The 17,036-nt window shown below is 35.4% G+C and overlaps 1 protein-coding gene across 1 annotated transcript; it reads right to left on the bottom strand.

Annotated features, from left to right (window-relative positions):
- Window positions 1-74: 74 nt before the first annotated feature.
- LOC141317083 (SLIT-ROBO Rho GTPase-activating protein 3-like) lies at window positions 75-15,798 on the bottom strand (the record flags this gene model as incomplete). Its single annotated transcript, XM_073832903.1, has 21 exons — window positions 75-957; window positions 1,046-1,112; window positions 1,215-1,346; window positions 2,611-2,709; window positions 3,154-3,322; window positions 4,919-4,983; window positions 5,185-5,409; window positions 5,493-5,598; window positions 8,548-8,676; window positions 8,759-8,836; window positions 8,935-8,995; window positions 9,079-9,175; window positions 9,314-9,341; window positions 9,445-9,529; window positions 10,737-10,919; window positions 11,639-11,740; window positions 13,288-13,509; window positions 13,593-13,721; window positions 15,024-15,152; window positions 15,281-15,343; window positions 15,597-15,798. Coding segments are annotated over 21 exons (2,545 nt in total), but the record flags the coding sequence as incomplete, so codon positions are not given.
- Window positions 15,799-17,036: the final 1,238 nt, after the last annotated feature.

Here is a 17,036-nt window from a genome sequence, read left to right as displayed (position 1 = left end):
TTTAGACTGCATAAATTAGCAGAACAACGTATTCAGTAGTATGTTAACCATGCAATCCATTCTGTTGTTTACATCCGAGTATCTCCAATATGGCCACGCATCTGGGTAACTGACCAAACCATGACATTAATGCAAACCCTTTATAATGATACAGATTTCACGGGAATTTGCATACATACCATATTTGCCTGTTTGTATTAAGTTATATCCGTTAACACAGAAAAGTAGCTCTGGCTGTAACAGCTTACAGTTAGTTGAGAATGAGAAAACTTGCTCCTGAATAGTTTACATATTTTATACACTTCTGGACACTTTTTTGTTTTACTGTTTAAAGAAGATTGCCATGGTATCTTAGGACTGTTAATTACATTTTTAGGGTGTAGGTGTGGCGCAGTGTGGCATTTTAAATTTCTTACAAAGTTTTCACATTATAAATAAAAAACAAGATTGTAAACAAGCTTTTACTTACTAAACAAGTGCTTATAGCCTTACTGTAGGCCTGCTTTGCTCTTATTCCACAGGGTACACAGAAGTACAATTGCTTGTTACAACAAAGAATGTAAAGAAAATGAAAAAAATAATATACATACTCTAACTTTCACAGCACGTATTTATATCTAAAAATTCACATGTTGAATTGAAAGTGCTTCTTAAACCCATCGATTCAAACTGTACAAAAAACACCATAAACAAAGATTTCACCCAAACTTATGTTTCACCTAAATTTGTTTGTGTTTCTGACTGTGGATACACAGTTTTCCCCTTGTTCTTTTTTCTTTTTCTTCATTCCACATGGTCAGCTGATCTAAATAAACCTTTTCCTTTCCATCCTGGTCCTCTGTTTGGAGGCGATTGCACAGGGGGTGTGATCTCTGAGGATGTAGATGTGTTTTGATCTGGGGACGACTGGCGAACGATGAGCTCCTTAAACACTGAGTGCATCATGTGATGCACTTCCTGCAAGATAGTATGGTCAAAAATACACTTTAATAGAGGGAGGCTGGAGAACTCATTAGGATTATAAATGAGCTTTAAATGTCCTGACCTTATCCACTTGTGTTGAGAATTCCTCTCCGCTTCCTCCATCGGCAGTGGATCGTCTCATTTGAGGGCTGTGAAAGTTATAAATTGACTCATTTAGTCATTATTCTGTAGATAATAATCAGAGATATTAAAATCTCTGTAAAAAGCAAACAAACAGTCCAATTACACACTCTAATGTTTTCCGCAGAGCCCCTGGAGAATTTCCTGGCTGTGCGTATTGTGGCGTGGGTATTTGTAACGAAACCTTTCCAGAAGTGGCATGACTTGGCCCGACTCCCACTTTATCACTTGTGATCTTGAGCCTAGAAAATGAATACAGACCGAATTAGTTTAGTTTAGCTAGTTACTGAGTCACTGGTCATCATTATGCAATAAGAATTAAGTTTCATTCTTTGATCATCATTATGGAGTAAGAATGGGGTTCATATAAAGTTTACTTACAGTGCCTTGCAAAAGTATTCATACCCCTTCTTTTTTTTTCACGTTTTGTTGCAGCATTATGTTAAACTGCTTTAAATTACTTTCCCCCCCCCCCCCCCACATCAATCTACATCTCATACACCATAATTACAAAGCACAAAACAGGTTTGTAACAACTTTGCAAATTTATTAGAAATAAAACACTGAAAAGATCCCGTTGCAAGTATTCATACCCTTTTCTGGGACACTCAAAATTTAGCTCAGGAGCATTCATATTGCTTCTAGATGTTACTACACTTTGAGTGGAGTTAAACTGTGGCAAATTAATTTGAATGAGTATGATTTAGAAAGGCACACCTCTCAGAAAAGGTCTAACTGCTGAAAATGCAAATCAGAGCAAAAACCAAGTCCTGAGGTCCAGATAACTGCCTGTAGAGCTCAGTGACTTGCGTTAAGGCAATGATCTAGGGAAGAGTTCAGAAAAAAAATCTGCTGCATTGAAGGTTCACAGAAGCATGTAGCCTCCATTATCCATAATGGAAGACGATTGGAACAACTAGGACTCTAGAAAATGTCTGCCAGCCCCAATCCAAGCTGACAGAGCTGAAAAGGTGAGGCAAAGAATGGTAGATAATTGCCAAATGCAGATGTGCAAAGCTTGTCACATCATACCCAAAAGGACTTGAGGCTGTAAAGGTGCTTCAACTATGTACTGAGTTAAGGGTATGAATACTTATGCAATGTACGTATTTCAGTGTTTTATTTTTAATCAGTTTGTAAAATTTGCAAATCTGGTTTTTGCTTTGTCATTATTATGGTGTATGGAGTGTAAATTGACGTGGGGGAAAAACTAATTTAAAGCAGTTTAACATAATGCTGCAACAAAACAAATTATGAAAAAAATGAAGGGGTATGAATACTTTTGCAAGGCACTGTAGATGACATGATTCTTTTTTCACATGTTAAACTAAAAACAGTACAAGCAGGTTCCATAAGTAAAAATCTAATTAATTTTCTCCACATTTCTCTATTAAGAGATTTAAAAAAAAAAAGTTTTTTTTTTTTAAAGTATATCTACCATGAGGTTGTACTAGTTCATGTCTATCCATTCAGCAGTTTACACAAAACAATCTGTGAGTGTTTTACCGTGTACTTTGCTCTGCTTTTTGCTCTTCTTCTGTCTGCTGTCTGGCATAGCTGGATTTCAAAGTTTCCTTTCCTTTCTGATCTTGGCCACCATCCATGCTAAACAACATAGAGGGAGAGGATAGAGAAGTTTTATGACACTAGTCTAGATGGTGGCTGGTCATGAGAATCACAACTTACTAGTATTTTAAATCAGTAAGCCTTCTAAATGCCTTTAAAGTGCATAACAACAAATACAAAACTAAAATTCCAAAAAAACAAACAGTGGTATAAATGGGATATAAATGCACTGATTATGGACAATCAAGCAATTTAAGGAAGTGAATTCAATAAGCAGTTTCAACCATTTGCAAAGCCCCGGCCCCTTGGTTACTACTGCCGACTCAGACAAGCTTTACAGAATCTCCCATGTGAATTTTAGTCAAATGTGCTTATATATTTATTGTATATTACACCTATGAGAGCTGTAAGTGAAGCAATGCAAAGCATTTCATCTGCCATTTTTCTGTGGTAAATATGGCTATCGAAGAAATGAAAACCTACCTTGGCACACTGATATATTTATTTGGGATGAGACCCTTTGTCCCATTCAACTCCCCTCTCCACCAGTCAGGGGAGGCTTTGCTGTGTAGGATGAGACGGTCTCCATGTTTAAAGGACAGCTCAGTTGAAGAACGCCCTATGTAGTCGAACATGGCTACTCCCTGCAGCTCTGCACATCAAAAAAGACCACAAGGAACTAGATAAAAAGTCTGTAGACAAACTTTAAGTTTATTTGGACAAGCCTAGACAGGAAGTTTAAAGTAGTTTTAAAAGCTAGAAGTATTTTTAAAATCTACACGTTTGAAGGTTTTCCATTTTAAATAGGTAAGTTTAATTTAGTCATTTTGAAAGCTAAAAACAGTTAAAACCAGCTAAAACAATTTAGCTAAAAAAAGCTAAGAACAAATTAAAAGGTTAATTGCACAAAATTTCACTAAATAAATTTTGTGAAAAACAGCTAAAAATCAGTTAAACCTAATTAAAATCGGCTACAAACAGCTAATTTAACATAAAAAAAACTGCTAAAATCAGTTAATTTAATGAAAAGCAATAACCTAATAACCAGCTACAACCAGTTAAAACCAGCTGAACATCTAAAAAACAGCTAAAACCAGCTGATTTAGGGAAAAACTGCTTAAAACCAGCTGATTTAACACAAAAAGCTAAAACCAACTCATTTTGCCAAATAAAGCTAAAAACAAGTTAAAACCAGCTGATTTAACTAAAAGCGGCTAAAACGAGTTGATTTAGGAAAAACAGCTAAAAACCAGTTAAAACTAGCAGATTTAGCACAAAAGCTAAAAACCAGCTAAACCAGTTGATTTAAAAACAAACAAACAAAAAACACTAAAACCAATTGATTTAGTGAAAAACAGCTAGTAACCAGCTACAAACTAGCAAAACAGCTTTAAAAACTGCTAAAACCAGCTGATTTAGAAAAAACAGCTAAAAACAAATAAAACCAGTTGATTTAGTAAAAAAAATCTTTAAAAAACAGCGAAAAAACATTTGAACCCAGTTAAAACCAGCTACAAACAGCTAATTTAACAAAAAAAGTTAATTTAGTGAAAACCAGCTAAAACCAGCTGATTTAGCAAAATAAAGCTAAAAACAGTTAGCTTTAACTGCTTTAACAAAAACAGCTAGAAACCAGCTAAAACCTGATGATTTTTACATAAAAGCTCAAATGAGCTACAAATAGTTAAAACCAGCTAAAAGACATCTTAAAAGCTAAAAACCAGCTAAAACTAGTTTATTTAGGAAAAAAAGCTACAAACCAGCTTAAGCCTGTGGATTTAGCACAGAAAGCTAATAACCAGCTGATTTAGCAAAGTAAAGCTTCAAAAAACACCCAGTTAAAACCAGTTGATTTAGCCAAGTAACAAACAAAAAAAAAAAAACAGCTAATTTAGTGCAAACCTGTTAAAAAACAGTTAAACCCAGTTAAAACTGGCTACACACAGCTAATTTAACTAAAAAAAAAAACAACCAGTTTAAACCAGCTGAACAGTTAAAAAACATTTAGGGAAAACAGCTTAAAAACACAGAAAGCTAAAACCAGCTAACACCAGTTTATTTAGTAAAAAAGCTAATAATCAGTTTTAACATAAAAACAGCTGAAAACCAGTTGAAACTACTTACAATTTGGCTCTGAAGAATAATAATAAGTTTAAATAGTAGATCAGTAACTTAGCTTTTTTTAAGCCAAATTAATTAGTTAGGTCTGCTAGTCCAAATGTTGATAAGCAAACCATGTCAACCTTACCGTCTTTTGCTTCTTTCATTTGAGATTGCTCTGATTCTCCATCTCCTTCCTCTGCTACAGCCTCACTGTACAAATGACAAATATCAAGTCATGTTAATTTTTTTGTATAATGCTTTTCACAAAAAGCAGCTTTACCAAAAATCATATTTGTGTTTATAATATGTTAGCACATGTTCTTAGCATATTGTATGTATGTGTGTGTGTGTGTGTGTGTGTGTGTGTGTATGTATGTACAGTACACTACAAGAACAGAGCTTAATTCTTACCAGTCGTCTTCTTCCAGTGTCATGCACTTTTCATACACTGGCCCAGGCAATTCATTCTGGCTGGGGAAGATGCTCTCGTGTTGGACAATGATGCTCTTGACCAGCAAGTTGATGCGCTGAAGCTCTCCTGCGTCGCCGTTGTTTGGCCCCCTCACCAGACTGGGACCAAAACACACTGCCAGGTTATAGGGCTGCATCATGTTCTCGTCACTGTATTGGGAGACACTGTACACACACATACAGACATTTAGATGTGGGGTTTTGTGATTGAAAAAGGCCAAAACCCAATGACATCCTGTAATACTCACTGGTGAAGGAATGCAAAAATATATCTCATGACAATGACGAGTGAGGCAGGATACGAGGAGATGACGCACTTCAGCTGCATTACCTTTTTCGCCTCGTCATCTATTTCTGTAATGGGAGGTAAAGTTAAAGATTCCATAAAATTACTTCATTTTTGCTATGTATATAAGTCGGCAAAAATAAACATTTAGAATATATGCATTTAAAATGGTCAACCAAATATTGACTTCTGGCCAATTAAAAAATCTCTAAAATAAAAATAGCTAGTATCAAATTAATAATAGCAAAATCAGAAAAAAATAGAATTATTTTTCAAAAAACAGCTAAAACTGGTTAAAACAACTGATTAAAACAGCTGATTTAACAAACAACAGCTGAAAAGCAGCTAAAACCAGTTTATTTAGCAAAAACAGCTAAAGAGAAGCTAAAACCAGTTAAAACTAGCTGATTAAACAAAAAACAGCTGAATTAACAAAAACAGCTGAAGCCAGCTGATTAAAAAACAGCTATAACAAACTGTTTTAACCAAAAAGGCAGCTTAAAACCAAATGATTTAACAAAAAAAGCTAAAAACCAGCTAAAGTTTAAACTACTTAAAACCAGCTGATTTAACAAACAACAGCTAAAAACCAGCTAAAACCAGTTATAACCAGTTAACAACAGCTGATTAAAAAAACAGCTAAAAGCAGCGGATTTAAAGGAACACTCCACTTTTTTTTGGAAATAGGCTCATTCTTCAACTCCCCCCGAGTTAATAAGTTGAGTTTTACCGTTTTGAAATCCATTCAGTCGTTCTCCTGTTCTGGCGATATCACTTTTAGCATAGCTTAGCATAGATCATTGAATCCTATCAGACAGATATAGCATCGTGTTCAAAAATGACCAACGAGTTTCAATATTTTTCCTATTTAAAACTTGACTCTTCTGTAGGTATATTGTGTACTAATACCGGCGGAAAATGTAAAGCTGCAGTTTTCTAGGCCGGTAAGATTAGGAACTACACTCCCATTCCGGCGTAATAGTCAAGGAAGTTTGCTGCCGTAATATGGCCGAAGCAGGCGCAGTAATACACAATATAAGTACACGATATAACTACAGAAGAGTGCAGTATTAAATAGGACAAATATCGAAACTCGTTGGTCATTTTTGAACGCGATGCTATATTGGTCTCATAGGATTCAATGATCTATGCTAAACTATGCTAAAAGTGATATTGCCAAACCAGGAGAATCACTGAATGGATTTCAAAACGGTAAAACTCAACTTATTAACTCAGAGGGAGTTGGAGAATGAGCCGATTTCCAAAAAAAGTGGAGTGTTCCTTTAATAAAAAAACAGGCAAAACCAGCTAAAACCGGATTTAACAAAAAATAAGTAAAAACCAGTTAAAACCAGATGATTAAAAAAAAAAAACAGCTAACACCAGTTAACACCAGCTGAATGAACATAAAACAGCTAAAAACCAACTTAAACCAGCTGATTTAAAAAAAAAAAAAAACACCAGTTAACGGCTAAAGTGCTATTAAAACCAGCTAATTTAATGAAAAAACAGGTTAAAACCAGCTGACTTATCAAAAAACAGTAAGAACCAACTAAAGTTTAAACCAGTTAAAACTATGATTTAATTAAAAACTGTAAAAAAAACGTACTCGGTTACTTTCGTAACCTCGGTTCCCTGAGATACGGGAACGAGTACTGCGTCTGTAAAGACGCTATGGGAAAAGCTCCTTTTCTCCTGAGACTGAAGCATTTCAATAACGCAGTGTAACTGCACGGCCATTGGTTCGTTTCTTTAACACTGCACGAACCAATGGCCGTGCAGTTACACTGCGTTATTGAAATGCTTCAGTCTCAGGAGAAAAGGAGCTTTTCCCATAGCGTCTTTACAGACGCAGTACGAGTGAAAGTATCGAAAGGGAAACAGTTGTTAACAACAGCTGATTAAAAAACAGCTAAAACCCAGTTAACAAATTGTTTTTCACAAAAACAGCTAAAGAGCAGCTAAAACCAATTAAAACCAGCTAATTTAACAAAAACGGTAAGAACCAACTAAAGTTTAAACCAGTTAAAACTATATGATTTACCCTAAAAACTGCAAAAATTTGATTCAATTAGATTAGATAAAAACAGCTCAAACCAGCTGGTTGAACAAAAAACAGGTAAAAAAACCCCCCAGCAGATTTAACAAAAAAACTGGTAAAAACCAGCTAACCAGTTAATTTAGAAAAAACTGCTAAAGAGCAACAAAAATAGATAAAAAGAAAACCCAGCTAAAACCAGTTAAAAGCTGAATGAACAAAAAAGAACCAGCAGTTAACACCATTTTTTAACAAAAAGCCTAAAGAGCCGTTAAAACCTGCTAATTTAAAACAGGGGGAAAAATGCTAAAACCAGCTGATTTAACAAAAAACAGTTTAAACCAGTTTATTTACTGAAAAACAGCTAAGAGCAGCTAAAACCTGTTAAACCCAGATAATTTAACAAATAACAGTTAAAAACCAGCTAAAACTAGTTGATTTTGGAAAAAAAACCCGCTACAAACCAGCAAAATTTATTTGATACAATATACACATATTTAGAAAAATATAAGTAGCAGTACTTATAATAAAAATAAATATAAAATACAACTAGAAATATATGTTCACAATATATTTTTGGCCATTTCTTAAAAGTTATATTTAAAAATATATCCGAACGTGTATATACTTTCAGTATTGAAAAGAAGGAATGATTTATATGTTTCTTAATGTAATAGTAGACAAGAACAGTTATTATTTGTGACATCATAAATGTTTTTACTGTCATTTTTGATCAATCTAATGCATCCTTGCCAAATAAAAAAGTATTAATTTCTTAACAAACAAACAAACAAAAAACAGTTATGTCCACCAAAAGCAATTTTGCTGGATTTTTAATCAGGCTACTGACAAACTAAAAACGAGGCCTTCAATATGTCCTGCCCAAACTTCCTGTTTAAACAGAAAATCTTATCACAGGAAAGAAAACATACACACAGTCAGCATACAAGCACATAATAGTGTAGTAAAGTGCTCTTACGCCCACATTCCATCAGCTGCTCATAACTGTCCTCAGGAAAGAGAGGTTTCTCTAGTCCTCGAAAATAAAGTTTCAGCACTCCAGCCACAGAGTCCATGTCACACCCCCCATCAGCAAGCGGGTCATCGCCTACAGATAAAAACACAAGAATCACAGCCTATTACTAATACTCAGAGAAAGGGAGGAGAATATCGTCACCCAATGCACATACCTTTCTCAAACGCATCCTTATACTGATTCACCACCATCTGAGATCCAGGCACTCTGAACAATCCCTCATGATGTAAACCTTACCAGAGAAAAAAACAGGGAGTAAATTAGAAAACCAGTGATTAAGATGGAAAGAATGGTAGAAAGAGGCATTATCTACCGACTCTACAGATTTACCATTGAGGTTGATGAAGCGAATGCAGCTCTCCACCACTGCAGGAATGAGCTGTCCTGATGCCTAATAGGGAGGAAACACTGTGAGTCAGTTGCCTTGAACTGTTTGAGTGAATCCAGAACACTTTTTGAATCAGATAAATTTACTTGGATGTATGAAAGTAGATCCCCATTGAAAAGCTTCTGGCTGATCTGGGTACTGGGGTTACTCTTTTTATGACGCACAGATCTTTTGGAGCGTGTTCTAAATAAACAGATGTTTAATTAGAGTCATCACTAACAATAAAAGCAAGACTTTTTGCTCTTGCTACCCCAGTAAAATGGTTTCTCAAATATTTTTGCATTACAAAATATATCTATTTTTAAGTCTTAATTTCCTTACCTGGAATGATTACTGTCAACACTTTCAGCTGATATAAGAAAAAGAACCAGAAGAACAATATTGAAGGAATAATTTCACTTGTTGTCTTTGCTTTACAACAATTTCAGTAAAAATTGGAGACATTATTCTACCTTTCTGAATGGCAACCTTTAGCAGGTCATGTTTGGCCTCCAGTTTTGATATTAAAGAGCTGTTACATAGATGGTCTCTGACTTTCTGCAATGTAAAATATAGAAAATGTCAAACAAAAATAGCAATAGAGATTATAATAAAAATATACTACTATTACTGACTATTTAAAGGTGAGGTCAAAAGTTTACATACACCTTGCAGAATCTGCAAAACGTTAATTGTTTTACCAAAATAAGCAGGATCATACAAAATGTATGTTATTTTTTAATTTATTACTATCCTCAAAAAGGTATTTCACATAAAATATGTTGATAAAGTCCACAAGAGAAAATAATAGTTGTATTTATAAAAACTACCCTGTTCAAAAGTTTACATATACTTGATACTACAACACTGTGTTATTACTTGAAGGATCTACAGCTGTTTTTTTTTTAGGGATAGTTGTTCATGAGTCCCTTGTTTGTCCTGAACAGTTAAACTGCCCACTCTCCTTAAAAACAAATCCTTCAGGTCCCACAAATTCTTTGGCTTTTCAGCATTTTTGTGTATTTGAACCCTTTCCAACAATGACTGTATGATTTTGAGATCCATCTTTTCCCACTGAGGACAACTGAGGGACTCATATGCAACTACTGATGCTTCAGAAGGAAACACAATGCATTAATAGCAGGAGTGTGAAAACTTTTGAACAGAATGAAGATGTGTACATTTTTCTTATTTTGCCAAAATATACATTTTTTTCCTTTTTGTACGGCCCTTCAGAAGCTACAGAAGACACTTACATGTTTCCCAAAAGACAAAAAACAACTGTATTTTATATTTTTACATTTACAATGTAATCAATATTCTATTTATTAAAGCCAAGCATAAATCTCATAATTTTTTAATAGTTAACTTTGTACTACTTTTGAATTTTTCAGATCATCAGTCATTAAAGCTTGGTAAATACTGGTCACAGACATGGAAATTTTCTTTCAATTTCACCATGCTGATTACTCTTTGAAAAACTCCCACAGTTCATGTTTTATGCCATATTAAGTTTTATTTTAAACTAACAGAGTGGTTATATCTAAGTATGTGAGTTGTTAACTTATTTTTTTTACATTAGTCTTACCTGTAATGCCATTATATTGCTCATTCAGACTGATTTGCAAATGTGGAACGCACACAAACAAAACAGCTGGATTTATCGCAAAAACCAATCACAGTCAATCATAACCAGTCATATTCAATCATATCATGATGGAGGCACTGCCTCCACTCACGTAACTAGATGATAATGATAGGTTACCGAGAAATACAAACTCTCAGTGTCCGGAAGGCTGGCTCTACGCTTCAGCTGATGTGTCTTACTGACTGATACATCACCCTCTGATGATGATGGGCTGCTGGGAAAGTCTGGGGCAGATCCAAAGGTGTCTTCAACAATACCATCCAGCATGGAAGACTGAGCTGACTGAAGTAATCTGCCAGACTGCAATAAATTTGATGTATATTCATGTTTAGACAAACCAGAAAGAGAACTAAAGAGAACACAAAAGTACAGTATTTATTTATCCAAAAACACTATATTGCCTGTTCTAATGAACAGGTTTGACTACCTTAGTAATTTACATGAGAAAAAAATTTAATGTTTAAGAATATAATGATATTTTAAGGAATTGTTTGCTTCTAATTTTATGGCAACAGTTTGGACAGGACTCTTTTTTTATTCTATCATGACAATGCCTCTGTGTATTAGGCAAGAAATGTTTGATTTAGTCAGTGTGAAAGAACTTGACTGGTCTGCAGTAAGCCAAGTCCTGCTTCCAACTGAACACCTCTGGTGTGACTTTAAATGCAAACCTTGTGCCAAAACCTCATCACCGAACACCAGTGACTTGTACATATGGGTACATTCATTTTAGACACTTCCAAAACTGACTGAATCAATCATTTATTTTATAAACCTTGTCTTATACACATAGGCTTTGTCATGTTAAAACAGAAAAGGATCCTGTCCAAACTGTTGCTAGATTAAAATTAGAAGCACACAATTTACTAGAATATCATTATATGCTTAAACATTAAGATGTGTACTTATGGAAATTCCTAAAGTAGTCAAACCTGTTCAGTAGGAGGGGGTGTCCCAATAATTTTGGGAATATAGTGTATCTCTACATCTAGCTATGTGATGCTATAGGGTTTGTGTACCTCCTCAACCTCCATGGTGACTGAAGACAGCCTGGACTGCAGCTGATGAAAACGGGTCACCAGCTCGCCCATCATCTCACACTTCGCTGACACCTCAACCACCTGGAAGAGAATACATACATATTCTCAGTATTCACAGTAAGGAAAAAAAAAATATTCGGTCCCCTGCTGATTGTCTATGTTTGCCCACTGACAAAGAAATGATCAGTCTATAATTTTAATGGTAGGTTTATTTTAACAGTGAGAGACAGAATAACAACAACAAAAGAAATCCAGAAAAACACATTTCAAGAAAGTTTTAAATTGATTTGCATTTTAATGAGTGAAATAAGTATTTGATCACCTATCAATCAGCAAGATTTCTGGCTCCCAGGTGTCTTTTATACAGATAACAAAATGAGATGTCTTCAAGGGAGTGCTCCTAATCTCAGCTTGTTACCTGTATAAAAGACACCTGTCCACAGAATCAATCAATCAGATTCCAAACTCTCCACCATGGCCAAGATAAAAGAGTTGTCCAAGGATGTCAGGGACAAGATTCTAGACCTAAACAAGGCTGAAATGGGCTAAAAGACTGTCGCCAAGCATCTTGGTGAGAAGGTGACAGTTGGTGCGATCATTTGCAAATGAAAGAAACACCAAGTAACTGTCAATCTCCCTCGGACTGCGGCTTCATGCAAGATCTCACCTCGTGGAGTTTCAATGATCATGAGAACGGTGAGGAATCAGCCCAGAATTACTCGGGAGGACCTTGTCAATAATCTCAAGGCAGCTGGAATCACAGTCACCAAGAAAACAATTGGTAACACACTACACCGTGAAGGACTAAAATCCTGCAGCGCCCACAAGGTCCTCCTGCTCAAGAAAGCACATGTTCAAGCCCGTCTGAAGTTTGCAAGTGAACATCTGATTCAGAGGAGAACTGGGTGAAAATTTTGTCATCAGATGAGACCAAAATCGAGCTCTTTGGCATCAACTCAACTCACTATGTTTGGTGGAGTGGGAATGCTGCCTATGACCCCAAGAACACCATCCCTACCGTCAAACATGGAGGTGGAAACATTATGCTTTGGAAGTGTTTTTCTGCTAGGGGGAAAGGACAACTGCACCACATCAAAGGGATGATGGACAGGGCTATGTACCATCAAACCTTCCCCCAGCCAGGGCATTAAAATGGGTCGTGGATGGGTATTCCAGCATGACAATGATAAAACACATGGCCAAGGCAACAAAGGAGTGGCTCAAGAAGAAGCACATTAAGGTCCTGGAGTGGCCTAGCCAGTCTCCAGACCTTAATCTCATAGAAAATCTGTGAAGAGATCTGAAGGTTCGAGTTGCCAAATGTCAGCCTCGAAACTTTAATGACTTGGAGAGGATCTGCAAAGAGGTGTGGGACAAAATCCCTCCTGAGATGTGTGCAAACCTGGTGGCCAACTACAAGAAACATCTGACATCTGTAATTGCCAAAAAGGATTTTGCCGCCAAGTCCTAAGTCATGTTTTGTGAAGGGGTCAAATACCTATTTCACTCAATAAAATGCAAATCACTATCTAACTTTTTTTTTAAATGTGATTTTTTTTGTTATTAACTGTTCAAATAAATCTACCATTAAAATTATAGACTGATAATTTCTTTCAATCAGGCAGTACCTGGTCGCCTTCATAGGGTTGGTACTGAAAGCGGAGTGGCAGGCAAAAGGCAGAGATGTTGGCCTGCATGAGAGCGTCTCTGTCCTGGTTCTGGCTCAGTTCTGACAAAGCTGTGTCCAGCTGCTGCATCCCAGCGCTCAAGTTCTGTTGGGCCCATTGGCGACTAGCCAGGTAAAAATGGCCCACCTTGGATATGGATTGGTGGTAACTCAGGTCGCAGCACTGAGAGGACATGAAATGAGAGGTTGAGTTAAACCTACTCAATATTGAAACCTGATTATATAGAAGGAATATAATGAACTTACATCTATGAGAGCTGAGAGATCCTGAAGATAGTATTTGTTCATGCATGCATTTGCTGCAGCCAAGTTGAGCAGGTAGTCATTGCGTGCTTTTGTGCACTTTAGCTGAATCTCCTGAACTTTACTTTGCCTCTGTGCACACATAAAGAGATGAGATGTAACCTCAGATTTTACTGGAACAATCCACACACACTCAGTGAGTCATACGTCAAATCACACTAGGTGGCCACAATAACCAACCGCTGTGATCTATAGTCTGCCAGTCACTTGCCCTACATCACTCTGCACGGTGGAGGCTGCAGCTCAAGTTCATGCAGGCAAAACACTGTGACATTCTGTTGCTGCCTTGATTTTGTCACCAGGCAGATTTTTTTGTGTGTGTGGCATAACCTTATTTATTTGTCTTTAAAAAACAAACAAAAAAAACTTTATAAACTACCCAACATTTTTGTTTGCTTATATATATATATATATATATATATGCACCACCAGTCAAAAGTTATATATACTACCAGTCAAAAGTTAACGTTTTTTTAACTCTCTTTTTTAAGTCTCTTCTGCTCAGCAAACCTGCATTTATTAGATACAAAGTACAGCAAAAACAGTATTTTAAAAAATATATTTTTACTATTTAAAATAACTGTGTTCTATTTGAATACATTTTAAAATGTAATTTATTCCTTTGATCAAACCTCAATTTTCAGCATCATTGCTTTTCATTTGTTGTTCAAGAAACACTAGTTTTTATGATTATTATTATCATCATCAATAATAAACAGTTAAGTTTAGGACATTTTTTCAGGATTCTGATGAATAGTAAGATCCAAAGATCAGCATTTGTCTGAAATTAAAAAAGATTGTGTAACATTTTACACTATAACGTTTAAAAGCTTGGAGTCAGTATAATTGTTATTTTATTTTATTTACAAATAATTATATTCATTAAAAATGCTGTCTATCTGAACTTTCTATTTATCAAAGAAACCTCAAAAAATATATTCAGCTGTTTTCAACATAATAATAATAATGAATGAGCAGCAAATCAAAATATTAGAATGATTATTGAAGGATCATGTGACTGGAGTAATGACGCAAAAAAATCAGCTTGGAAATCACAGGAATAAATTACATTTTAAAATAAATAAATTACAGTTTTTGCTGTACCTTGGATCTAACAAATAGAGGATTGGTGAGCAGTAGAGATGTCTTTAAGAAACAAAACGTTGTACTTTTCAAAAAGTTTGACTGGTAGTGTATGTGGGGAAATGGTTAAAAGTGGAAATTCTCTCTTTTTTATTTTGGGAATCAACATTATGCCACAAGTGCTACCGATTCGAGTATAACTTGTATTATTTGTAATCCTTAAATATATCTAAATTACAACCATTTAATTCACAACTATTTCATAGTTTTGATATTAAAGGGGAGATATACTTTCTCTATTTGTCTTTCCATCTTTTTAGATGCACTTTGCTTTTGCTTTTCCTCCAGTCTGACTGCTTCCTTTAGTTTGCCTTCTGCAGACAGGAACTCGGTGTAGTATTGGTAATATGTCTTCAAGGCCTGTTTTTAATGAAAATAGGAATGAGATCTGCAGTGACATTTAACAAACCATTAACTGTTAATGCAAACAAACATAATTTCAGAAAGAAAAACGTGGCTCGACAAGAGAAATAAAGGGTTAATCTCACTGTAAGAAGTTCTGCAGTGACTTTCAGAAGTCCATCCTGTAACTGGGTGCAAATGTCTCTGCTCTGAAAAACATAAATAATAAGAAACAAAAAGATAAATGATCATTTTAGCAACTGTGTATTGCATTGTCTAGCGAGTGGCAGGTGACTGTGCCAAAGGTGCTGTATATGTCTGTGCACGGTCTGCAAAGTGTCAGTGCAAAGGAAGCCACATGTACATACGTGGGTATGTTTGCTCCTTCAAGTCAAATAATGTGTGGGTGTTTCATTGTGCAAATGTGGAAGGATGTGAAAATGTGTTTGAGTGGGTGTGTACCCGTTTGGCCAGGCGTTGGGCATGTTCAACACAGTGTGAAAGCTGCTGAGGCAGAGTGTTGCTGTAGCTGTCACTCAAGAAACTGTGATCTCTGCTCTCCTGACGTGTTTGCGTCAACAACACCTGCCAGCAGTTAACCACAGACTGATGGCTGGGCTCTTTCCTGAGGGGGACAGGAACAGAGAATTGAGTTACCAAGTTCCTGGTAAGTAACAGATACAAAACCATATATTTCTAGCCAGGTTTGCCTAAAAAAAAAAAAAAATGCAGTCAAACCAAAAGTATTCAGACACCTTCAACATTTCTCACATTATCAGTTTATTTTTCCTAGTTTAGCAAATTGTAATAAAATAAACAAGTAGTCAGAGTTTAACTGTGTCAGAATGAATTTATCTTGATAATGTCAGATAACTTTGATAGAAAGATATGTAATGGATTACGGTCAACCAAAAATTCAGACAACTGTTAGAATGACAATACTATCAACTACCAACTATCAATAATTTGTTGACCAGTTACCAAGCAATGTTTAATTTTGTTCAGTCTGTGATGTAAAAAGGTTGCATTAGCAATTAAAGAAAAACACTTAAGCAAAACATGGTCAGGTCATAGTTTCTGAATAATTTTTGGTCCCAAATTTGTATCAGTTTTACTGTTAGTCCACTCTATGAAGTTTTTTTTGGTATAATATGTCATGTTTACTTTATTTTGCTCTCCTCACTTACAGAAATGATCTGTAGTGTCCTGCACCCACTAGTAAAAATTATTAACAACTCTTTTGTCTGAATAGTTTTAGGTTTCATTATATACATTACTATTTAAAATTTGGGGTCAGTACAATTTTTTTTTCTTTATTTACTTTTTTAAAAGAAATTAATACTTTTATTGAGAAAGAATGCATTGAATTGATTAAAAGTGACAATAAAGTCATTAAGGTTTCTATTTCAAATACATGCTAAAGTAATGGTTGGACATAATCACTGGAATAAAGTGCATTTTAAAATATATTAAACTTGAAAACAGTTACTTTAAAGGTGCCATAGAATGCATTGATACAATATTTTAAATTGTTCTCTGATATTTACATAGAAGGTATATATATGGCTTAGGTAAGGGCAAAATTCTCCGGAAACGGTCCATTTGCAACCCTAGGATTTGTCCTTAGAATGAAATGGTCTGTTATTACCTTATTTGGAAGGTTCATAAATAATAATGATGAGCTCTGCTCTGTTTAACTGTTTCACAGAGCGGCTCGTTTTAGTAGCTCGCACAGCAGGAAGGAAACACATAAAGGAAAATACATATTTTAATCACAGGTGTGATTGAGGATGGTGTTTAAGACTCACGGTATGTCATGTCCATGCACAAAACTGTTATTATTCAACTATGCCAAGGCAAATACAGTTTTCCATTTTATGGCACCTTTAATTATAATAATAA

This window comes from Garra rufa, unplaced genomic scaffold (assembly GCF_049309525.1).
Source record: "Garra rufa unplaced genomic scaffold, GarRuf1.0 hap1_unplaced_290, whole genome shotgun sequence".
Lineage (NCBI taxonomy): Eukaryota > Metazoa > Chordata > Actinopteri > Cypriniformes > Cyprinidae > Garra > Garra rufa.
Note: the sequence above shows the minus strand (reverse complement) of the source record. Positions and strands in the feature narration are given on the sequence as shown.